Source organism: Fringilla coelebs (assembly GCF_963513975.1).
Source record: "Fringilla coelebs genome assembly, chromosome: 25".
In the NCBI taxonomy this organism is placed as follows: Eukaryota; Metazoa; Chordata; class Aves; order Passeriformes; family Fringillidae; genus Fringilla; species Fringilla coelebs.
In genome coordinates, this window is record NC_140051.1 from 1,583,464 (window position 1) to 1,608,271 (window position 24,808).

The following is a 24,808-nucleotide window of genomic DNA, read 5'->3' on the forward strand; positions in this document are numbered from 1 at the left end:
CCCCAGGCTGAGCCCAGGCCAGGCTGCAGAGCCCCCACCAAGCCCAGGAATTTCTGCTCCAGGTCCAAACCCCCTAAATTTTGTTCTTCTCTCTGTTTTCCCTCTATTTTTTTTTCCCCTGGAAAGGCAAGATGGGCATTTTGTGTTCCTCTTTTATTTTTTTTTAATCAACTGCTGATTTTGCTGTAGGGCAAGATTATTGTGTGGGGGCCAATGGATGTCTTGATTTTATTATTGTTTGTATTTTTATATGGGCAAAATGTGTATTTAGAAATTTTCCAACTTGTGGGAAGCCTTTTTTTTCCTTAAACCAATCTAAATAAAATAAGGAATTAAAATTGGTTCTTGCTCCTCCCACTATTTCCTGGCTTTGCTGTGATGTTGCTGTTGGGGGGGTTGAAATGATTCTGAAATATTTGGCTTTGATGCCACAGATGAAAAAACAAATAAATAAAGGTGAGGCCTGAGCTCTGCAATCCTGCACCAGAGGAGTTTTGGGGGAAGGATCAGAAGAGATCCCTGTCCCAAACCACAACAATATTTCACATCAAAAAAAACCAGCTTTAAACTGCCCTTCCCAGCCCAGAGCTGGCCAAATCCCCTCATTCTGCTGAACAAACCCTAATTCCCAAGGGATTGAGGAGTCTGGAAATAAAGAAGCCTGAAAATTTAACCCAGGAGCTGAGTACCACGAGAAAAAATTGTGTCTGCCTGTTTATATTTCCCAGAAATTCAGAAAAAAAAAATGTGCCTGATTATTTCTATTTCTATTTATTTGCCCTTAAAAATGGGGAGAAAACCATTTTTTTAAAGTGCTAAAAAATAAATTCACCAGAAAAAAATGCTAAAAACTTAAATGCCACCAAACCAACCAGGCTTAATTTTCATTCCTCTTCCCTCTATTGAGCAGCAAAAATGAACATTTCCTTCTAACACTATTTTTCCTTAAAAATAGGGGAAAAATAATTTTAAAAAGTGCTAAAAACTAAATTCACCAAAAAAAAAAAAAAAAAAAGGCAGATAAATTAAAATGGCACAAAACCAAGCAGGCAGAACTCTGCCTAGAGAGGCAGAGAAGGGGCTCTGAGGCCAAACTCCTCAGGCCACGTCTCTGAAACCCTCAGCTAAGGTGAGCACAAAGCTGTTCCTGGCAGTGCTGAGCTCTTAAAACATTGATTAATCATGAACCCAGTAATTACAGCTGCACAAATCCCCGTTAAAAACTTCCCCACCCTTCCCCTGACTTCTGTAATCCCCAAGTTTTAATTGCTGTGCAGTCTCACCTCAAAAAAAAAAAAAACAAAAAAAATTAAATAAAAATCAGAACAGCCCCAACTTTTGGGATGAGAGAGGATTTCTCACTGTGGGTGTCTCAGGAGGAATTCTGGGGACAACACCACAGTGAGGGTTAAATTTGCTCCATTCCCATCCCACCAAATCCCCAGTGCTGCACAGTGAGGGGCTCAATTCTTTGCCACATCCACTGAATTTCTGGGTAAATCTATGGGGACAGAGTTTTTAATTCTTTCCCACATTTGCTGAATTTCTGGGTAAATTTACAGGGACAGAGTTTTTAATCCTTTCCCACATCCACTGAATTTCTGGGTAAATTTACAGGGACAGAGTTTTTTATTCTTTCCCACATTCACTGAATTTCTGGGTAAATTTACAGGGACAGAGTTTTTTATCCTTTCCCACATTCACTGAATTTCTGGGTAAATTTACAAGGACAGAGTTTTTTAATCCTTTTCCACATCCACTGAATTTCTGGGTACATTTACCAGCAGAAATGGAGTTTTCCACACCAGTGTACAAACAATTTCAGGGGGAAAAGCCACAAAATGCCCCTGAACACCCAGCCCCAGTTTTTCTCCTCATTTCTCAGACTTTCTCAGACTTTCCTCTTGGCCTCCCCCCTGCACAGGGTAATTAATTGGTGCCAATTAATCCAGGCACAAGTGAACACCCTAATGAGCTTTACCCAGGGTGGGAATTGCTGTGTCTGGGGCTCTGGAAAATGAGGAAATTTGGGGAATTCTGGGGCAGAGACAGTTCCTTTTCTCAGCCACCTCCCCCAGTTTTTTGCTCCTTTTTGGCCTCATTCAGTTCCCCAAAGTGCCCAGCCCCAAAGTGAGCAGGGGCACTGCACTCCCAAAAAAAAAAATAACACCTTAAGGAGTGAAATAAAAACAGCTTAAAGAGTGAAATAAAAACAGTTTAAGGAGGAAAATATAAACAGCTTAAGGAGGAAAATAAAAACACCTTAAGGATTGAAATAAAAACACCTTAAGGAAAGAAATAAAAGCACCGAAAGAGGGAAATAAAAACACCTTAAAGAGGGAAATAAAAACACCTTAAAGAGGGAAATAAAAGCACCCTAAGGAGGGAAATCCCAGTGGGGAATTGGGAGGTGCAGCTCCTCAGCCCTCCATATGTGGATTATTTATTAACTCCTTCATTGTTTGGGTACAATGGGCTGTAAAAAGCAGCCCGAGGAGTGGCCCCTGAGCGGCAGAACTTGGTGGAGTTCCTCTCTCTGCTGCTCCTTTTGGGCTCTCAAAGTCCCCAGGTGTGACAGGAACAGGATCAGCTCCACTGCCAGAGCTGCACCCTCGGTCCTCCCTTGCCCACTGTGCTTCAAACACAGGGAAAAAATCAGATTTTTCCTCCTCCGGTGAGGCAGAATGGGAAAAACCTCCCTAAAGTCAAAATGAAAATTAAAATAAATGAAAATAAAAAGGAAAGCTGCTGTTGGACAGATTTCCTGGGCAGCCTCAGACTTTGCTTTTGGCTGACAGGAGCAGATGGTGCCACAGGTGTTAAACTCCATCAGCTGCTTGCACAGGCAGCCCCTGGCCTGGCATGAGCTCAGAAAAGGAGCAGGTTTTGTGAAAATCACAGAAACACAAATCCCACAGAAACCTCTGCACTGTGCCCCACAGACACCTCACAGCAGCACATTCAAATAAATTATTTATTGTGTCCAGCTCTTCCACAAACCCTGGTTTGACTTTGGCACGTGGCAGGAGGGCAGAGCTGGGTCTTTCAGTCCCACCAAACACAACTGGGCACTTTTAATGACATTTCCTGCCATTATTCCCATTCCATTCTCATTTCCACGCACTAAAGCTGAGTCCTGGGATCAGCTGGGACCTCTCAGGGCTGTCCCCACTGTCACCTGAACTTCATCACTCAGTAACTCAGGCAGAGCTTCATGTTTAATGTTTAATTCTGGGAGTTCATTGCCTCCCTCAGCTGGGAATTTGGAATCCCACAGAGCATTCCCTGCAGAGCTCCAGACCCCTCTGAGCAGGATGAGGGACAGCACCCACTAAAATCCCAATTTCAGCTGCAGCCCTGCTGTTTCCAGCCCCTTTCACCCAAACCCCTGCCCAGGCACCCAATCTATTCCCACTTCCCCAGAGCTGCAGCCATTTAAACCCCAGATCAGAATAACTGGCACAGACCAATCCTCACAGCAATAAATACAAATGCTTGGGGGCTTTGTCAGGGCTGTGGGGCTGCAGAAATTCTCAGCAGCCTGGGCTGCTTCTTCTGCCCCCGTGCCAATAAAAGCAGAGGGCTGTGCTGTGCAGATGTAACATTTGTTTGCTGGGCTTTTGCCAGCAGCTGAATGGATTGCTGCCCCGATAAAGAGAGCACATGATGGTGTGAGTGTCCGTGAGTCACAGAGCCACCAGTGCTCCGTGAATCAGCAGCACCAGCCTGAATCCACCACAGCTCAGAGCAGCAGAGCAGCTGCAAACCCCCCACGCTGAACAAACACGGCTGCTTCCACATTTGGGGAGAGAAAAAAGCAGGGGGAAAGGGGCAAACGTGCCAGCTGAGTGCTCACTGCACCCGAGGCACCGAGCGCTCTCTGCTTGGCTCACACCGCCAGGAACCTGCAGCCAAACACCCCCAAAGCCCCATCTTCGAAAAGGAAAAAAATTCCCCAGAGCTGGAGCTGCCAGGGCAGAGGTTTTGCCCTGCCAAGACGAATCTCCCTCATTTTTCTCCCAATTCCCTCTGGGAAGCTCCCGCGGGGAGGTTGAAGGAGGGCAGGGGACAGCACAGAGCTGTCCCCAGGTAAAGCAGGGCCCCCCTGGCATTCCAGAGCAGCCCAGACTCCTGTGAATTTGAAATGTTAAAGCAGCCCAGGTTTCGTTGTTTGGTTTTTTTTTTTTTTTTTGGCAGTGCAAACCCCGCTCTAGCTCAGCCCGGAGCAGAGCGTGGCCAAGGTGAGCAATTAGGCAAGCTTCATTAAACCTCCCCAAAGGGGATGTTTGCTCCCATTATTCAAATACCCCATTTCCTTCTAAAGCAAGGGAATTGCTGCCCTGCTTATCAGGTTGTTTTTTAAATTATACCCATTAAGTTATTCTCGATGGCCATTCCTAGCTACTCCTCAGGACATTGCTGATGTGACAAAGGGAATCACACACAGCACTGCCACTGCTGCCCCTGGACAGACACCGGGACTGATGGCCTTTAACCACGGGAATTGTGCAATGACCATTCCCTCACTGCCCTTCCTCAGCATCCCCAGCGTGCCCCCAGCTCCAGGACATCCAGGAGAACTGGGGTGGTGTCCATTCAATCTCCTCTCACAGCCTCATCCTGCTGCAACAACCTCCACTGGATTTTGGGGTTGATTTAAGGGTGGATTTAAGGGTTTATTCTTGTACTCCCTCCCCAGGGCTCTGCCACCACTGGGGCTGTGACATTCCCACTGCAGTCTCCTCAGTTCTCCATCCTCACCAACACCCTGCTCCCTTTGGCTCTCCAGTTTGGATCAGAAGTTTTTTATTGCCCAATACACCCAGAGAAAGATCTGCTGGCCACAGGAAGAAACGTGCCTGCAGCACAGGAAATAAACTGATAAGAAGCAAAAAAAAAAAGATAACTTAGTTCTCACCCTCAAAAATGCTTCTCTGTTTGATCAAGAAGCAAAGCAACACCAAAGCTCACACTATCAAATAAATTAATTCAATATTTAATCAGAGAGAAATCAAAGACTTTTGGGATTTTGCCAGCCCCCTCCTCTCCCCAAAGCTGCTTTATTTACCACGGCACAACTCTAAATTTCACATCAGCTGGCAAAACAGGAAGGTCTTGAGGAAAAGCAGAGAAACCAACCCATTGTGAGGAGGAGCCAGATGGGCAAACTGCTGGGAGGGTCCTTGTGAAACATCTGCCCTTGTCCTGCCGTGGCACAGAACGCAGGGCTGGCTGCAGGGAACGCTGAGCAGGGATCCACGGAGCTGATCGTGGAGCAGTTCTGCTGAGCAGCTGAGCTCAGGCTGACCTCACTTGACAATTGCTTCTTCTCCCTTGTAAACCACCACGTTCTGCTCTGTCTCGTGCACTTCCACCTTGTAAAGGATGCCCTGGGGCAGGAGCTTCTGGAGGCTGTCCCAGATGAACACAGCCACGTTCTCCGTGGTGCTGAGGGGGAACAGCAGCAGGGTCAGGGCTGGAATGGCAGAATGACACCAGGACCTGCAGCCAGGGTGGGCTGGGGGGATGCTGAGGGGCAGCTGAGCTCCGTGGGGATGGTGGCACTGCCAGCCACGGTTGGGATGGGCAGGTCCCACCCAGGCTGATGTGACGAGGGGCAGCAGGGCTGGACACAGGTGTGGTCAGCACACAGGTCCAGGCTGCTGCTGCCCAGGGAGGATCAGGCTCTCCAGGAGCCCCCTGACCCACCTCACCACCTCAGAGAAGTAGGGCACATCCTTGTCCAGGTTTTTGTGGTCGAGCGGCTCCATGATCGCTGCCTGCAGAGAGAGGACAGTGCCAGCCCTGACAGAGCCTGGCCTGAGGCTCAGCTCACCACACACAGCCAGGCAGCAGGATGGGGAGAAAGGGAAAGAGCCCCAGATCCAGCTGGGAGATTCCCAGCTGGGAGATTCCCAGCTGGAGGCGTGGCACTGCCTCACATAACAGGGCGAAGGCATTTAAGTCTTCAATTATTCCCTAATTTCCTTTTGATGTCCTGCCATCAGCAGCTCACCACATCCCCAGACAAGCTCTGATCATCTCTCCCAGGGGATTAGAAGGAAAACTGGGCTATTTTTACCTGCATGTATTGCTTCAGGTCTGTCAGGTTCATCACCATCCCCGAGACTGGGTCGATCTGCAGGGAAGCACAAGGGAGGTCGGTGGCCTGGCAACACAAACCAGACAGGAATATCTGTGCTCAGCTCATCTGAGCCACGAGGAAATTATCTGCCCACTGTCAGAGGGCTCCAGCTCCACTCCTGTGATGTTCCCAAAGGCTTGATACAGCCTGGAAACAATTCCAGAGGTTCCACTCTCTCCTAAAAGCTGACACCAGGCAGAAACAATGCTCTGGAAGAGTCTTCAAGCATGAACACAGCCTGAAACTGCAAATCCTTGTTGTGAACGGGACATTGGCCACAGAAAACCTTCTCCTCTAGTGATGTGCACAGAGTTTCCAAAATACTCTGGGAAATCCAAGCATGGGGCCAGAACTGTGGGGACTGTGCCACACTGAGGGACAGGAAAAGATGCTGGATGCACTCACCTCTCCACGCACGGTGACCACAACTGGAAAAAGAAAAGATCAGGTCACTGTGCTGCCCATGAACCCAAAACCAAATCTGCTGCTGCTGCTGGGACACACAACCCTGCTCACCCACAGGCTGCACTCAGGAGTGGGACTGCTTTTATAAAATGAGGGGATGATCCATAAAAACAACGACTCAGAGGCACAAAAATCCCTCCCCTAGGTCTGGTGCCCCAGGCAGGCTGGAGATAAGCCTGTCTTCCCGGATAAAGCAGCTCCTTAGCAGAGGTTTCAGGGTGCCAACAACACAGGGAGCCACTCCAGGAACTGGAGAGATTTAATTCTGTGTGCTCAGGGTGTACAAATGGGAGAACTTGTGAAAAAACCCATTCAAATAATGTTTACAGGCTGTTTAATTTGCATGGCTTTTGCTTAGAAAAATCTCCATTCCAATCACAATGACTCTGCAGAGCGTAAACAAGCAGATCTGATTCAAGAAGTGGCATTTGAAAATAAATATTTATTATCTATTCAGCTGAAAAATGGCAAACCCATGCTATGGTTCAACCCCCTGCTGCTGAAATTTCCTCCTAATTATTAATAAAAACACAACCCCAGCCACTAAAAGCTGTATCAGGCTGCTGAGAAGGAGTGGCCCAGCCCTCCCCACCCCGAGAGCAGCACCACTCCAGGAGCAAGGATGGAAATCAGCTTCCTACCCTTGTAGTTGTGTCCGTGGCCATTTGGATTGTTGCACTTCCCAAACAGCTTCAGGTTCTCCTCATCACTCAGGGATTTGCTGTGGGAAAGGCAGGCATGGATCCGTTCCAGATCTTCATGGATTCATCTACTCTGCTTCCCAGCTCTGCATCTCCTCCCTCTCCCACACTGAACCAGCCCAGGAGGCACAAGCACAGGAAAAGATGTTGCTGCCAGCACTGAATCTTCCCTTGCTGTGGTTTTGTGTCTGTTCCACAGCATCTGCCTGACACCACTGCTGGATCAATGTTCAACATCTGGGCCCAGGCCTGGAGCAAGCTGCACATTTGGGTTCATTACTGATTAACCAAGCTTAGGGAGCCTCTCCAAGAAGTACAAAGGATTTCCCTCTGAATCTTCCCTTTGAAGCAATCCAGGGGCCTGCTCTGAGTGCTTCAGGTCACGGCACATTTTGGGAACATCACAGAACCCCAGGATCACTGAGGTTGGAAAAGACCTGTGAGATTATGGAGTCCAACCAGACCCAGAGCACTGAGTGCCACATCCAGGAGTTCCTTGGGCACCTCCAGGGATGGGGACTCTCCGGGCAGCCTCTTCCACGGCCTGCCCACCGTTTCCATGGAGAAATTCCTCCTGATCCCCAGCCTAAACCTCCTCTGGCACAGCTCGAGGCTGCTTCCCCTTGTCCTATCGCTCCTAGCCTGGGAGACGAGGCGGAGCTTGAAACCTCCTTTAAGGCAGCTTCAGGACAAGCAATACATCCGTTTTGGGGGGAAAACCAGCAGATCGGGGGGCGCAGGGCCAAGTTTACAAAGCGAAAGCGCTGCCGGCTCTGTCTAAACACGGAACTGCAGCCGGGCACTGGCGGCTGGGAAGGGGCCGGGCCAGAGACACAACCGGGAAGCGCAGCGGGGCTCGGAGCCTCCTCCCGGCGGCTCCCCGGTGCGGGGCTCCTCGGTGCGGGGCTCACCTGAGCGGGGCTCCCCAGTGCGGGGCTCACCTGAGCGGGGCTCCCCGGTGCGGGGCTCCCCGGTGCGGGGCTCCCCAGTGCGGGGCTCCCCAGTGCGGGGCTCACCCGTGCGGGGCCGCTCACCTGTGCAGGCGGTGGCAGGCGCTGAAGGTGACGGAGCGCGACAGCCGGGCCAGGCGGGCGGAGCGCGGCGACATCGCGGGGACGCAGCTGGGACGGAGCGGGGCGGCTCCAGCCCGGCCCCGGGGGCGGCTCCAGCCCGGCCTCATCCCGGCCCCGGGGCGGTTCCAGCCCGCGGGATCCGCCCGCCGACACCGGGGGATGCTCCGGTCCCCCGTGTTCGGCCCCGGGATGCTGCGGTCCCTCCGTGCCGGTGTCGGAGCCGGGGATGCTCCAGTTCCCCCCCGTGTTCGGCCCCGGGATGCTCCGGTCCCCCATGTTCGGCCTCGGGATGCTCCGGTCCCCCGTGTTCGGCCTCGGGATGCTCCGGTCCCCCGTGTTCGGCCCCGGGATGCTCCAGTTCCCCCCCGTGTTCGGCCCTGGGATGCTCCGGTCCCCCGTGTCAGTGTTAGACCCCGGGCTGGTTATGCACATCCCTGAAGGAGCGCAGCCCGGGAATGGCATTCCTGGAGCTCAAGCAGAGGAACCCTTTAAGTGCGGTGATTTTCAGAAAGCTTTCGGAGAACGGGGAGTAACCGGATTTCTCAGTGCTGCAAGGGTTTGAATGTGCATTCCTTTAATTCCTGGGAATTCCTGGCGGTGTCTGTCAGGGTGGGAAAACCCCGAGCCTCGGGGCAGGGTGAGTGTGAGAGGAGCAGGATCCGCAGGAGCCGTTCGGGTGCGGAGCACAGCCTGAGCGCACCGCCCAGGCGGGGGCTGCGCGCTGGGCAAGCAGAGCTTTAAACCCGGCAGCTTTTCTCTAATCCACACAAGGTGCCACCTGAACCTCTGACCCCTTTTCACTTCCCACCTCAACGAGAAAAAACAAAAATTAAAAAAGAGAACCGATGGTGCCTGAACTCCATTACAGACCTCTGCCCGTGCTGGGGGCTGCCCCCGCGGGACAGGCTCCAGGAGGAGGGCAGGATGTGACAATGACCAGAGGCTGCAGGGCAGGGCTGAACGGCGGGATCGGGAGCTGTTTGCCATCTAGTGGCTTCCGCCAGCTCTGCCTGAGCCTCCTCTGCCTCTCCCAGAGCAGCAGCCCTGAGGTAAAATCCTTTTTCTTTTGCCAAGACCTGCAAGGGAAGTGAAGGAAGCTCAGAGGAGGAAAAGCCCCAAGGGTGGAAGGGCTCCTTTATTACTCAAGGAAATTATTTGAATAATTCTTCAGGCTTCTCACAATGAAGAAATAGAACTAGAAGTCCTCACTGTTCAGCCCAGGGAAGCCTGGGTGACACAGGGGGCTGGAGTTTGTTCTGCTCTGCTTAACCCCAGAGGACACCAAGGCCACAGGGGAGCTCTCTGCGTTTCCTACTGGTAGAACTGGGAGGAAGGCAGGCACAGTCAGCCAGCAGAGCTGTGTCCTGCTCTGGAGATGTATCCACCACATCTACAAGACTCCAAGGGCAGGCAGAGAAAGGAAAAACTTCCCAAGGTTTTATTTGAGGGCACTGCTACGGTACAGAAAAAAGCACAAGCACAGCTTCTGTGAGTGTCTGCAGCTACCCCCTGGAGTCCACTGAAGGCAACCTGGATGCAAGGGGGGGATTTACTCCCCTTCCCTGGGCCCACCTCTCACCTGCTGGGTTTTACTCCTCTCTTCTGCTCTACATATTCTGCTCTACAAAGTCACAGCCCTGAGCGTTGATGCTCTCCTCCCCTCAGAGCACCAAAGGAAGGGGTGATCACCTCGGCTTCCATTTTCTGCCTGGCAAGCCTCACCCTGGGCATCCTTTGGGAACTGCTGCTATAGCTGGTCTAGCAAGATAGTAAAAAAAATGTAGATAAAGCAATGGGCTGTGGGAGCAAAGGGACTTCTGCATTCCTTGGTTGTATTTTGTTAGGAATACAGGAGGTTGTGGTGGAGAAAAAGCAGCTCCTTCCTCCCAGACGTGATGGAAAGGTGGGAGGTGAAGGCAGCAGAGGTTCTTGTGAGGCTGGCTCAGCCCTGAGTCCCAGGAGTTCCTCAGAGGGCAGTGAAGATGCCGTGGAACCCGTAAGGCATTGGCACCCCGACTTCTGCTCGCCCCAGCTCCTGGAAGGTCTCTGCATCCAGGATGAGCAGGAAAGCACTTTGGTTCTGCAGGAGGAGCAGAAAGGCAGTGAGTGTCCAGGCTGAACTTCTTGCACTGTCTGCACACAAAGGTACAAAGCAAACCATGGAGACCAGACCTGCAGGGCAGGAGCTCTGAGCCTCACCAACATTTGGGGGGAAACTCTGGGGAGCAAGAACTACCTGCCACGGAGCCTCCAGCTGGGCTCTGAGGTTTAGAAAGGGAATTAATGCAGTGTGACTTTGATAAACTACTGTCAGCAAGTTACCTCAGCAGGGGAGACCACCACAGACAAGATGACTCCGCTGTCCTCTGCCGTGGCATTAGGCACTGGCACAAACACGGGCTCTGACGGGTAGCATCCCTCCTCCTGCCAAATCTAGCAAGCACAGGAACATATGGATGAGCTTCAGGGACATATGGATGAGTTTCACTGCATTAATACTTGTCTGCTACAGTGAGCAGAGTTACAAGGGCTCCCCACAAAGGCACCTGGAAATACTCTGTGCTCCAAGAAACTTAAGAGTTCAACTTTTTGTTAACTTTTTTTCATTCCAGGAGTGTGCTGGTGCCATCCTCTCCTGTTTGGTGACTGCGTTCATAAGGTGCCAGGTGAGGGATGAAATTGGGAATCTCATCCCAGACCCATCTGGGCAAAGCCCTAAAGCCCCCAGTAAATGCCACACCTTCAAATCCCACTCAGGGGAAGGATTTCATGAGCTGACTTCACCTCACCTTGAAATTCTTGGTCTCCACATCAACCTTGATCAAGGAATCTCCGAGCAGGTGCCCGAAGCCGCAGCCGTAGAAGTAGCGGTACCTGCGGCCGTTGTAGCGGGCGTAATTGATCTGGGGGAACTCCAAGCCCCCAACTTTCTCAAAGCCCTCAGGGTGGAGATTTTCATGTGTGCACCAGACCTGGGAGGAATGTGCAGAAATTACAGGGGAATTTCTACAGGAAACGTGCAGGGTTGGTTCAGCTTGGGCAGGGCAGGAGAGCTGCCTGGTCCCACCGAGCACCACACAACCAAAAGCGGTTAAAGCTCCGAGGTACAGGTGCTGCATAGATGGGTTTATGGTTTGGTACACACCTTGCCATCTGCACCTTTCACAGCCTTTGCCTGGGTGTAAGGCAGTGGGTTCAGGTTTTTCCCCACGGGTGTGTCGGAATCCACGTCCAGAGGGAGAACAAAGCGGCGAGGGAAAGCTCTGGGGACGGAGGCATAAACCTGTTACGGAGACAGAGAGTGATGGTGATGGAGAGAGGACAGACATTTCAGCCTAAATGCACTTTTGGGGAACAAATCTGAAGTTTTAGACACCCCTGAATTCTTCTTCTTCTTCTTCTTTTCCTTATGTGTTTGACCAAGTTCTGGTAAGGTAAAACACATAATGGAAAGAAGAAGTTCCTGCACGTTCCAGTAATTTACAGCAGGAACCAAAACCACATGAATGAAAGGGTCAGCATTGCTCTCACAATAATTAATGCTGAGCTTGGTATGCAAATCAGCCCAATAAAAATCCATTATCTCCAGATCCAGCAGCGGGACAGACACTGCACTGTTTCATTTAGTTAGAACAGGCTCGTGTTGCTTTACATCTTTCTGTGGAGAAGGAGGAGAGCACTGTGCCTCTGTGCCTGAAGTTCCCCTGCAGGATTCCCTCCTCCATGCTCAGGTACATGTGGATTCGTGGCTGGAAGTCCAGGGGAATGATGGTGGATTTACTTGGGGAGCAAAGAGCAGCTCCCACTGTGGCACTCAGCACATGGAGAGGATAATTCCAGCACTGCCACTCAAGCTCTGCTCAAGCCAAGTTCATAACCCATCATATTCCCATTTAAGTAAAATAGGCAAGGACCCTATCTTGGTGTCTCAGTTACTTCAATCCACAGCTCACCAGACCAGTTGTGAAACTTCACTTTCATCACATGTTAATCATGAAACCTTTTCTGGTTCATGTAGTCTGGCTGAGGAACTGTGCCAGACAAAATACTCTGCCAGGGTTAGTGAGCCAGCAAATTTGGGGAAAGGAGAAAAGCCATGCCCAAACACTCCTGAGGCTTTTGAGAAGTTTGAGATTCTGTTCTGAAATGACTCCTCTGTGTGTGTGAAGTGTGCTGGTGATGCCACTTGTCACTTGAAGGATGTGCCTGTTGGAAACACAGGCCCAGTGCTTGAAAAACCCCAAAATACATGCCAAGAGAAAGCAGAACCTGATGGGACACAGCTGTGCTCCTTTCAGGTCGGGGCTGAGCTGGTTCTAGACAGCTCAGGACAGACAGAGGAAGTTCAGCCCTGTCTGGACATGCAGCAGCCCCCCCAGCACGCCGGGTTTCCAACAAACACATCTGCAGGGTGAGAAACTGAAAGCACCCCCACTTTTCCCATGTGTGACCTATGCAAAATAATGCCCCTCTCACAGCCTGAAATGGGGCTTTTCACAGAGCTGGACACAATAAATAATTTATTTGAGTGTGCTGCTGTGAGGTGTCTGTGGGGAACAGTGCAGGGGTTTCCGTGGTATTTGTGTTTTTGTGATTTTCGTAAAAACTGCTCCTTTTCTGAAGTAATGTCTGAAAGAACAGGGTTTCTTTTTCCATTTAGAAGTTATGCTACAACTTATTTGCATCATTTCTTGGGGGGAAATTGCATTACACAAGGATAAGGAAAATGAATATCATTAAGAACAAGGTTTCAAAACAGAAATAAATTCTGCCAGGCTGTGGAGCTCTGTGTCACACACAGGCCTTGAAGAGTTTCAAGGGCATACTCCATGGAGAGAGATTTAAAAGGAGAGAAAGCATCAAGAGATGATCATTTCAGTTTTCATGGAGTTGTGGTTGCGTCCCCACGGTGCTCTCCATTCTCCCAACCTGAGCTTTGCTGCAGAGAAACAACTCCTGCAGCAGCTGCTGGGGGAGCAGAGGCAGGGATCTCACCTGGTCCAGCCCTTCCCCACTCCTCCTGAGGTTCTGCAGCGTGTACAGGGCCAGGCTGGTGCCCTCGTCCTGGCAGCACAGGTCCAGCACCACGCAGCCCCGCTCCTCGAAGGCGTTGATCTGGTGGAAGGTGACGAAGGGCTGGGAGCACCAAGAGCCTGGCAGCACCTGCAGGGACCAGGGCACAGCTGCAGCTCCTCTGCACAGCTCCCTGCCTCACCTCCTCTTCCTCCTCTCCCCTGTAGCCCCACATTTCTCTTCGCAGAGAAATGCAAGGCACAATCCATCCCAAAAACAATTCTCATGGTTTGCTGTGCCTGTGTTTGTGCCACAGTGGAATGCAATGTGGAGATTGTTTACTCACAGTGATGGTGTTTTGTTTCCTTGGCCTGTGTGTGTGTGTTGGGACTGTCAGGACAGTCACGAGATTCTGGGCAGAGTTGGGTGCTTGGCAGATTCAGTTTGGATGTAATGAAATATAGTGTAATAGAGGATAGAATAATATAGTATCATAAAGTAATTAATTAGCCTTCTGAGACCAACACAGTCCTCCTCACCATTCACAGAGAAATTCACCTTCCCAGAGAAAAGCAAGGCACAATTCTTCCCAAGAATATTTCGGGTTTCACATTCTCTGAACCTCAGAGAAAGGAAACACAACTCTTACCATTTGCTGTGCCCGTGTTGAGTGGAGATTGTTTACCCACAGTGATGGTGTTTTGTTTCCTTGGCCTGGCAGGGCCAGGTGTGTGTGTGTGTGTGTCGGGACTGTCAGGACAGTCATGAGATTCTGGGCAGTGTTGGCACATTCAGTTTAGATGTAATGTAACATAGTGTAATAGAGTATAGAATAATGTAGTATAATAATTAATTAGCCTTCTGATAAGATGGAGTCAGATGCATCATTCTCTCCCCTCGTTGAGGATCCCTGCAAATATCACACTCTGCCCCCCACTGCAACCCCTCTCATTCCCTGGGCCTCGCCTTCTGTCCTTGTGTCACCACCAAAGGGCTGCTTTAAGCCATTTAGGAGCAAAAGTGGAAGAAGAAAACCCCAAATGTCAATCAGCCCCTTGCTGTGCATCTTTCCCAGGTTCTGACCTTTTTATACTCTGTAGTACCTGGGACCTGCATTTCAGTCCCTGTCCCTCCAAACTGCTTCTTTCTGCCTGTCCTTTTAGGGCTGGCAAAAAAAAAATGAAGAATAAAGAGGAAAATGCATGAAGAAATCCCATTTTTAACAAATCTACAAATGAACATTGTACTGTAAATCTACACCACAATAAACTTTCAAATGTTTATTGCAGTAACTTCTGGATTGGTTCTTAAACTCCCCACGGCTGCTATGCAGCACTTTTGGGAACTAAAGTTCCCAAAAAATTGGAAAAAAAAATTGGAAATTTGGAACTGAAGTTCCAGATTAGCTGCTGCAAGGCCCAAAGACCCCTCACCTCCCCAGTGTGCTTGTTCACCACGTGGAAGTAGGTGTTGTGCTGAGGCTCCCAGCTTATCCCATCATAGATGGCTTTCCCACGCAGCTTGGAGGTGATGATCTTCAACAGGTTCAGCTTGAGGGGCTGCTCGATGAAAATGATGTAGTTTTCAGTCATCCCTGAGGAGAGAACAAGGAATATCACCCGAGTGTGAGGCAAGAAAACATCTCGAGGGCAGAGAGAGCTGGCCAGCCCTTTGTGCATCACATTTCCCCAAATTCCCCGAGTTTGGGGTGGACTCTTACCAAAGCTGTGGTAGTAGGATGGCTTTGCCCTGTCCCTGGGAGGGATGGAGCACAGAACTTTGGCTCCCTCCAACGTGTCCCCGTGGCCTGACTCCTGTGGGGGGACTCTGATGATGTTGTAGCTGGATCCTGGAAAGGGGAGAAGGTGTTCAAACCAAACTCAGGCTCTGCTCCTTCCTGTTCCTCAGGAATACTTGGAACAACCTCTCCTAAACCTCTCCCAACAGGCAGTAAAACATTTTACAGAGGATTTATCCACCAAAAGAAAAATAAAATGAGGAAGCTTGAAAGGAAGTAGAGGGATCTTGTCAGTCTGGGAGAATGCCAGATCTGCCTGAAGTGCTCTCCTATGGTAACAGGGGCAGGATGAAAACCAAGCTCAGAGGAAATGAAAACTCTGAGCCTTAGTAATGCTCATTTAATAAACCTGAGCATATGAGCAGGAAAGGATGGCACTTCTGAATAAAAATGATCTAGAGCTTGGTATGTGAAAAGCATGTGGCACAGAGCTGGGCTTTGCTGAGGCCAAAAGGAAATGAAAGCAGCAAGAATGAAAAATGGTCAAAACTGGGAAAATGGGGAGGTGGCCTATGGGATCACAATAAAGGGCAGTGGCTGTTTTCAGAGGCCTCTGGAATGAAGGATTTCACACAGCTAACAGGGACTGATTGCTCTGAGCAGCCATGTGGATGCAGCAGGATGCTATCAAGATGCTCAGAGTTCTAAGAAAAATATCCCATGAAATTCAGCTTTGCTGGAAGATAGCCAGGTGACCAGAATAAATTCTATCTTCCCTCCTGCACAAACCCTTCTGGTGCTCATCAAAAGCCAATTTATTCTAAGTGAAAAACAGGAATTGCTAAATTTCTTCCTATGAGGCTTCAACAGTGGAGGGGACTTTAAAAAAATCATTCTCCTGTTTTCCAGCAAAGCTTGGGAGAGCAAGAGGAGAATTTGCTGGATACTCCCAGGCCAAAGTCAGAAGCATCTGAAAAACTAAATCCTGAGAGGAGCCAGATTTATGGGACAGACTGACACTGACATTTTGACTCAGGAACAGCAATTTCCAGCTCTCTTTGGGTGTTTCTTCAACAGCTGCTCCTTGAAGCAGCACCAGGAGGGATCCTGTACACCCTGCCCAAAAAACCAGCCTGGCCATGCCCTCCTTACCATGCTTCCCATAGGAATTGCCCATGTTGTAGGTTGTCCCATCAGACTCGTAGTGGGGATGAGCTGTGGCCCCATTCACTGCAATAAACTTGCTCCAGTCCACCTGCAAATGCCAGAGATTTTCAGTCAGTGCAGAACTTCAACAAGGGTCGGTTTTCTGGAAGTCTGAGGAAGAAGAGCAGATTTTATTCACTATTAATAATGTGGGATCTGGACTCCAGCCTTCATTCTGCCTGCAAATCCTTGAAAATAAAGAAATTTCTCTGTCAGCAAAGCAGGACGAATAGCAGCAGACATTCCTTGGAAGACACAGATGTTCCTTATGGTACAAGGGCTGACACAGTGGGAATGTTGCCCATAAAAAGCACAGGCAGATGTGTGAAGGGACAGTCACTGCCCCAAAAATTCACCAAGAGTTTTGTCACTGCAAGCTCAGAAAACCAGGTCCTATTAAGGCATCTCAAACTGGACAGTTTAAATGTGAAATCATCCCTTCCATTTCTTCACTTAGCAAAAAAAAAAAAAAAAAACAGTCTGCATCTAAAAAAACTGCTTGAGGGGAATTCTTTTCATTTGATGATACAAAGGTTCAACAGAGCTGAACCTGAAAATCCCCACCTGTCTTTTCATGACTGCAGTCTGGTTTACAAAGAGGTCAGCTGGCAAACCACCCAGGCCAGCTCAGTGGCTGTGCTTTACATACAGTTTATTCAAGACTCACTCCTGATCCTGCAGACAGGGATTCCTGGACTGGCTCCCTCATTCCCTGAGGAATGCTCTATGCTGGCATTTTTTGGTGTCAAACAGCCCCAGCAGTAAACACTGACTTAGGAAGGGCAGAATCCTCCCTCAGCCCTTCTCACAGCTGCCCAGCCCAAATCCCCTCTAAGGGTGCAGGCAGGGGGGACACCTAGCTTGTGCTGTCCTGTCACAGGTCACCTTCCTGTGTCACATCCTGGGAGAGGAGGCACAGGACACAGGGGAAAACTTCTCTGATGTTTTGGTCATTTCCTGGCAAGGGGGAGAAAATCAAGTGGCAGCTGAACCACCCCTTTACAACAGAGGGTTTGATCAAGGGCAGCTTTGGCCTGTGCAAAACTTGAGGTGTAAAAAGAAGATAAAGAGAATTGATATGAAAGCAAAGCACCAGGGAAAAGGCAGATGTGAGATCAGCAATGTTCACTTTTTCTCATACACAGAAAAAAAGTTGTTTCCTGCTCTGCTAAGAGGTGCAGACAAGCCCAGGCAAGCCGGGAGAGCAGAGGAGAACTGACAACTGTGCCCAGCCAGGCAGTGACTGCACCTCCACCCCCGAGAGCTGCCTTGCTGCTGCACAGGGACTCAGCAGAGAGATGCTGCAGGCACAGACAAATTCCTCTGGAAGTGGAATTCCCCTTGAGCCAGGCAGGTGTGGTTCTGCACCATCTCTACCCCAGCTCCTTTATCCCACCTGCCCACACCTTCTCCTTTGTTTCCAGGGTCTCTGGGTCCACCTTGTGCATGCAGATGTTCTCGCTGCTGACATAATAATCCCCTTTGTACAGCACGTAGTTCACGTTGCAGTTGTCACTGGGCTCTGAAACAGAAATCTTGGCATTGTGCACAGCTCTGTGCAGCTCATGTTGAATTATGGCAAGTTAGACATGTTTAAACAAATAAACCCATTTGCAGTGACATTAATCCCTGTGAGACTGATTGCAAATATCTGGCTAATCTACAGAGGGAAACTGTGCAGGTGGAGCCGGGTTAAAGGGACAAGGACAGGGATGGAAATCACTGCTGGAGCTGGGCAGGGGCAGGTGAGGGATGTGGAGAGGTTTGGAATGTCTTGAGGGAGCTGGGGTGGGGATTTGGGAGCTGTCACCATGAGTGAAGATGTGAGCACCTCGGGAAAGGACAGATGATGTGGCAGGAGGGGAGAGGAGAAAAGGAGGATGGTCACAGCATCAGCAAAAAGCTGCAAACTTCAGCTGGTTTTAGTGGGGAACACTCATCTGGCATTTAAGCCTCTTTCTTCCCTGACGTACACAGAATCCTAAAGGTACTGGAACTTCCATTCCTGTGCAGCACCATCCCTCACCCTACTCAATAATCTCCTGCCCCTTAGTCCAGGAAGGGAGGGATTAGCCCACTTACCCTACAAGCTTAGCAAGGCAAGGTGTTTTAAGGGCAAAGCTGTGTCTCAGGTAGAACATCAGGGTGTAACGCTCATTATCAGCACTGCACAGGATGTTCTCTCTGGCAGAGCTTTCTTTGGGAAATTTGCAAAAAGATCCAGGATTAAGCGAGCTGAAGCGTCATTAAAACATTAAACTCTGCCTCCCCCCCCCCCGAGGCTGACACAAATTTACATAATTTTGGCATTTGGGCCATATTCTAAGAAAAACATGGGCTCACAGAAAGTCTGTCAGACTTCCTCACCCCTCCCTTTCCACCTAACCACAAGTTCCTCCAAGAAAATCTCCGAAGCCTCTGATGTTTTACAGAAGCACTCTTACGTGGCGGCTCGAAGCGGGACAGGAAGCGCCCAAAGAGGCTCCGGCACGGGTCTGGCATGGCCAAGGTGCCAAACTCCGAGGCCACGATGCGGCTGTGCTGGCTGTTCCTCAGGTAGGAGCTGCTCTGCAGGAACCTGCTCCTGTAGGTCACCGTGCCATGGGCCAGCTGGAACTGGTGCAGCAGGGCCATGCCATCAAACCAGTGGTTAAACCTTCCAGGAGAGAGAAAAAAGAGATGAAGAAGAGTTGGGCATTGTATGATGCTGTGGGAACCCTCTTTTAGGTTTTCTGATGTTTATAAAAGCTGATTCCCAGATCCCCTGAATTATTAACCAGAACAGCTTTGTTTGGGAAAACCGCTGAATCAAACCAACCAAACCAATCGAAACAAATCAAAACAAATCAAAACAAATCAAAACAAATTAAAACAAGTATATTCACAACTGTGGGATGTGATGTTTGCAAATGCTGTGTGTAAGGTTTTTTGGGAATAATCTATGCAGATAAGCCACCCACTTCAGGGTGGTTTAAACCATTTCACTCCAGGGAACGGAGTTTTTGCTGTACTGTACAACAATATAAATTATTACTGCAGACCCAGAGGTCTTTAGCTCTCAGCTTCTTGCAGGATGTTATCGTCTCCAAACCGAGGGATTTGTGAGACTCCCAGAACACCTGATGGTCTCACTCTAGGAATATGATGAGGAGATCAGCTTTGGCCAGTTGCTGCCATCAGCTGAGCTGCCAGTTAATAGAATGGCACATTCCATGCCACAGGGAGTAAGTGCCTCCTGGTAATATTTTAATATATTATTCTTAAAACTGGGTGGATTTGCTTCTAAAGCAGCTCACGCCACTTGCTGCAACCAACTCTCCAAATTCCTGCCCTGGATTTATTTCAGGGGTGGATTTTTGTCCAGGACAGAGGACAAAGCTGGGTATGTTTTATTCCCCACCATGGTGAGTGGGTGAGAGCCTCTCTCTGACTCAGCTTCTCCAGCCTGGGTAGCTTCACCATTCAGCTCCTCTTTGCAGAAAATAGGAGTTCCCAAATGAAGGAGCAACTGCTCTCAAAAGAGTGACATCGATATTTCTTCCTTCTCTTACGTAAAAAGAAACTAAAAGATGCTCTAAATAGTAATGAGGGGGGTCCCCCTTATGTTTAGGCAGAGTTCTGGCCAGAACCATTTAAAAATTCATTTAAAGGAGACTTACTTGTCATTGCCAAACTCGAACTTGCCAGGGCCATTTCTCAGCAGATTTCCATGAATCCACTTGGGAATATGTCCTTTGATCCTGGCTGGGATGGGCTCGGGGGTCTCCTCCACGCTCTGCACTAAGGGGGAGATGCATCGCAGCCCCCGGGGTCTGTGGCAGAGGATTTGCTCCTTGGATGGGCTGGGCAGGTAATTCTTGAAACCTGCAAAGAGAGCAGGGAGAACAAAACACAGGCAATTGAGATTTTCACTGGAATAAAGTGACAAATGTTAGATCTTGAGATTGCATGTCAGGGAGAAGAGCATTCAGCATCTGCAAGCGGCCAAGCTGTGGTGGATACTCAAGGTAAATCCACAAAACCCAGTGTATCCACAGGGAGCTGAAAACCCTGTGAATTCTACTCTGCTCTAATTAATCCACAAGAGACACTAGTTCTGCAGCCCAAAGGAGGTAAGAGAATATAGGATGATAGAAAAGATGATAACTTTTCTTTTAATCAAAGAAATGTATACTTGGATTTTATTTCGCAAATAATTAAGAGAAGAAAAAAACCCTGCAATCCTAAAAAAAATGGAAGAACACCAAAGAAACTGAGCCAAAACCAATTTACAGCACAAAACAGGTTTAGTTTTATTTGGTATTGAAACAAGCAGGGAAGGATAATATCTGATGGAGCTTCTGTTTTGGCTGCAACCACCCCTTCTGGAGAACAAAAGCGCCAGGAGAGCATGAAGTGATTGGAATGCTGTGAGCTACCAGTGATGTCAGTGATTGGCTCCCACAGCCTGGTTTGCAAAGCCTCATCAACACAAGGATTGTTTTAGCAATCCATTTAGCTGCAGAGGTGGATTTAGTCGGGGGGTGCCTCCCTGCCCAGGCTGGCACCTGCCCATCCTGCCCTCAGTGCAGTCTCTCTGTGCTCTGCCCGAGACCACGGAACCAGCCTGAACTGCTGAGCACCGAGGTGGGGTGAAATACTGACCAAAAAGGGCACGTGGCAGGCAGAGCTCCATCACCCAGGGCTGCTCAGACACCCCACACTGAAGGGAGTCCAGGCTGTTACTGAATTCACTCTGACTGTCTGCTCTTTCACCACCGCTGTTTCTGGCCTACATCCTTTAATCCAGGTGACCAAGTGGAGCTGCTGCTCAATTTCCCTCCTCTGAAACACTTTGCTCAACATCTCCAGACAAAATCTGCTATTTCAACCAGACTGACTGCAAAAGACCTGAGCTGGCAGGCAGAACTCTGCTGAGCTTGTTTCTCTACACAAAAACACCCACAGGCTGGGTGTTAGGATTGAAGGAAAGTAAAATGCAAGGTTCCAATCTAGCTCTCCAATCTGCCAACCCCCAAATCCTCCTTTAGATCTCTGAAGTATTTGCAGAAATGCAGATGAGGGTTGCAAAGATGAAAAATATGCATTAAAGAATGAGAGGAACACATCCATAAGGAGATATTTTAAAGATTTAGTTTGCAAAGGTGCAGAATACACATTCAAGAATGAGAGGAACGCATCCTTAAGGAGATATTTTGAAGATTTCATTTGCAAAGGTGCAAAATATGCATTAAAGAATGAGAGGAACACATCCATAAGGAGATATTTCACATCCAAGCAGAACCAAAGCTCATGACTCATGGGCATGCATGACTCAGGACAGCACTACATCCAAAATTCCTGGGGAGCACTGTAAATGAAAATTTTGGAAAGATACATTCCACAAAAGAGCCTGACCTCGAGTGCACCCCTCCCAACTGCTGCCCCAGAAATTCTTATGTAAGAATTCTGTCTTAAAAATTATTATGTCTACAAGCACTTATTCCCTCTTTGGATAACTGCTCCTTGTCCAGATGATCAGGAAAATGCTTTGAATTTACCAAAGGATTTTATTCTTGTTTTTCTGGCAGCTCCCGTGCGTGGTTTTTATAGTTTTCCCTTCCTTGTGTTGTATTTAGGGTGAAGAATCATATCACTTCCTAAGCTAAGTAAGCCAAGTTCTTTTTGTTTTTCCTGTCCTGTGATAACCATTCACGTGGTCATCTCAGTAATCCTTGAAATCTGATCTAGTTAGAACTCATCTCATTAGAATTCATTCCAAGGTATCCCCTACAAACTGGAGTCCAATTGCATGGGCTATAAACAACAAGAATATTTAAGGGAATGCCCCAAACCAAGGCCAGAGAGGGAGAAAGAAGCACAGCAAGAGAATGGATTGGGTTTTTTTCTTCTGGACATCACTCAAATGAGCTGAAGATCCTGGCAGAAATTAGTGCCAAATGGGAGCAAATCCCAACACCCAGATGAACCAAAACAGAAGCTACCAGAAACAAGACAAGTCATTGCAGACAATTCTGAATAGCTAGTGGGAGGGGAAGGCATGCAAGAAGAAAAAAAAAATAATCTTACCTATTAAACAAAAGCAGGTATGAGTAATAACTGTTAACTTTAACTGCATTTTGGAAGCACAGAACACAGAAAACTCCTGCTCAATGTTCCTGAGAAATTTCAAAAAAGCCGTTTCAGCTTCAGGGGAAAGCTCATTCATAAATAAAAACCTTTTTTAACATCCAGCTCCCCAAGAATGGACTAATCGCTCTCTGAGGAAGGCAGAAGACAAACTAGTTTTTAATATTAAATGATGGGTAAATAAAATTACTCCTTTGGTTCTGGCCAAGCCATGAGATGGAAGAGCTTGAATCCACAATCGAAACCCAACAGGTCCCAGTGGCGCTCTGTGTGTGCTTGAACTCCTGAAAATCAGCACAAGATCACAGAAGCCTCATTTCTCCAATGTCGTTTCCATCCTACCTCAGACTTTTACAAACAGGCATAAGGTCTTTGGCATACCCAAGCAGAGGCAGTGCCAGACACGGAGGTGTCATTTTCCTCCAATATTTTCTTAACATATCAGGCAGTCACTGCAGAGTTATCCTTTGTTCAGCTCCTGTTTCCCTGCACAGCGTGCCATGATTTCACTGACCAGTACAAACTGACAGCCCTGCACTGATTATTTATTGATTGCTTATATGCAGAAATGGTGGGATGCAGGGCCAGGCTCTTGAAGAGAAAGCTGCTATGGGTGCCTCCACCATGAATCAGACATTCAATTGTACTTCAGCAGCAGTGGGTGGGACACGAAATCTGTAATGGTGGATGTCAGAGCATGGGAGCCATTTGCTACATGGGATCACATGGGAGAGGGCAAAGCCATTTTGATTTTAATCTACAGGTTCAAAGCCAAGGCGCAGGAACCACCTCTCCACACACAGTCTAATAGTTTGACTACAGAATGAAGGGCAAAATTTAGCAAACAGAATGCTCGTCGTATTCTTGAAGTAGGGAGAATGAGGCAAGAATTCTGTTTTCCCAGAGGATCACTCAAACTGGGAATAATCCTCTGAGACCGGCTGTGTTTTGTTCCATATAAAACACTGGCACAACATGGAGGCAAAGCAGTTTTCCCTGACGCTAGCCCAAACCAGAGCTGTGGATCTGTGCCGTCTGCACGCCAGCCATCCCCGGGGTTGGAGCCCTGAGCTCCCGCCGGGATTTCCAAAGGGAAGGTGTAGCACTTGCCTTGCGAGTGCCGGGATGTGCCCGTGCTGGAATCCTTGCTCCATGCAGCTGCTTGGTTCCCCATGGCCAGGGGCTCCCGCACCGACTTCCTCTCTTACAGCCAGAAAAGCAAAGGAAAACAGAAAAGAAACGACAGAAAACACAGGAAAAAATAAATGGAGAAAAAGAGCAGGGGAAGGCTCAAAGGAAAGAAAGGAGGAAGGCGACAGTGGACTCCAGCACATGAAATAGCTGCTGATTTCCCAGAAAAATTAGAGTTTACACTTTGGGGTCTTCTGGCAGCACAACAAGACAGATTTGAGATTTTTTTTTCAGCTCTTTGGATACCTCGGAAGCAATGCTTTGAATGTAAAGGGCACAAAACCACCACTACCATCAAAAAGCAGAAATTCCCATGAGGTCAGCCATGATTTTTATTGGTTCCTAATTTCTGAAAACGAGCAAACAAATAAACAAAATAAAACAAAGAAAGAAAACCCAAACAAAAAGCAGCTCAAGCAGTGCAATGATAACACAAAGCGCAGAGTCGGGCTGCGATACAAAATCCTTTGGGGCAGTTCACCGATCGCACGTTCAGGTTAAAGCCTCGGCAGCGATGCGGCTCCAAAGAACCCTCTCCCTTCCCACTTCCAGCTGGCTCCCTCGCACAGAGAATCTGCTGTGTGCTGCTCTTCCAGCTCTAGACCATCTGTATCTGCTGTAATCCTTGCCTCTGCCGTTTATCCATTCAACAAATAACAGGCATTTTCTGCCATCTAACAAAGACTTCAAATCGCTCCGTCGCCAATGCCTGGCAATAGGAATTGTTCTCCCGACCCGTGTCAGCAGCAGCAGCCCCTTTCCGAGGGGACGGGATGAAAGGAATTGTTTTTAACGCGTTTTACCTGGAATGAATTGCATCAAAGAGCAGAGGAAATGCAGCAGGTGAGCGAGCAGGAGGCTGGCGGCGGACAAAAGGATTTTGGCGAACATATTCCGGCGGGCTGAAGGCATCGGCTCGGAGCGGCCGGGCGGAGGTAGCGGTGCCAGGGCAGCGAGCAGGGAGGCAGTGATGGTCGGGAGAGGTGAGCGCTGCCTCTCATCATCCTTTCACAATAAGAGCCGTGCCCGCAGCAGCGCCCTGCCCGCAGCAGCGCCGCGTTCCGCGGGCCGGGACGGGTCCTGCCGCCAGACCGGCGCTCGCCGGCCACGAACGCTCCGTGCACCTGGGCCAGGTGAGCTGCGACTG

At 49.0% G+C, this 24,808-nt stretch overlaps 2 protein-coding genes across 2 annotated transcripts; both read right to left on the reverse strand.

Annotated features, from left to right (window-relative positions):
- Positions 1-5,027: 5,027 nt before the first annotated feature.
- PTS (6-pyruvoyltetrahydropterin synthase) lies at positions 5,028-8,471 on the reverse strand. The gene is made up of 6 exons (XM_084221454.1): positions 8,346-8,471; positions 7,252-7,331; positions 6,551-6,573; positions 6,083-6,139; positions 5,710-5,780; positions 5,028-5,448 (listed from the first exon to the last, which is right to left on the reverse strand). The coding sequence occupies exons 1-6, from the start codon at positions 8,417-8,419 to the stop codon at positions 5,310-5,312; spliced, it is 444 nt and encodes a 147-aa protein (XP_084077580.1). The 5' UTR covers positions 8,420-8,471; the 3' UTR covers positions 5,028-5,309.
- A 1,560-nt stretch (positions 8,472-10,031) lies between these two features.
- On the reverse strand, positions 10,032-24,573 carry BCO2 (beta-carotene oxygenase 2; the record flags this gene model as incomplete). The annotated part of the gene is made up of 13 exons (XM_084221456.1): positions 10,032-10,464; positions 10,707-10,817; positions 11,174-11,356; positions 11,530-11,667; positions 13,380-13,547; positions 14,831-14,991; positions 15,118-15,246; positions 16,288-16,390; positions 17,748-17,863; positions 18,786-18,997; positions 20,001-20,205; positions 23,581-23,673; positions 24,465-24,573. The coding sequence occupies 13 exons, from the start codon at positions 24,571-24,573 to the stop codon at positions 10,351-10,353; spliced, it is 1,842 nt and encodes a 613-aa protein (XP_084077582.1). The 3' UTR covers positions 10,032-10,350.
- Between the last annotated feature and the right edge of the window lie 235 nt (positions 24,574-24,808).

Coding starts and splice junctions, on each gene's coding strand:
- PTS (XM_084221454.1), bottom strand. CDS start 8,419: ATGTCGCCGCGCTCCGCCCGCCTGGCCCGGCTGTCGCGCTCCGTCACC. Junction 7,332..8,345: donor GCCTGCCACCGCCTGCACAG/GTGAGCGGCCCC, acceptor CCTTTCCCACAG/CAAATCCCTGAGTGATGAGG. Junction 6,140..6,550: donor TGGTCACCGTGCGTGGAGAG/GTGAGTGCATCC, acceptor GCTTCCCTGCAG/ATCGACCCAGTCTCGGGGAT.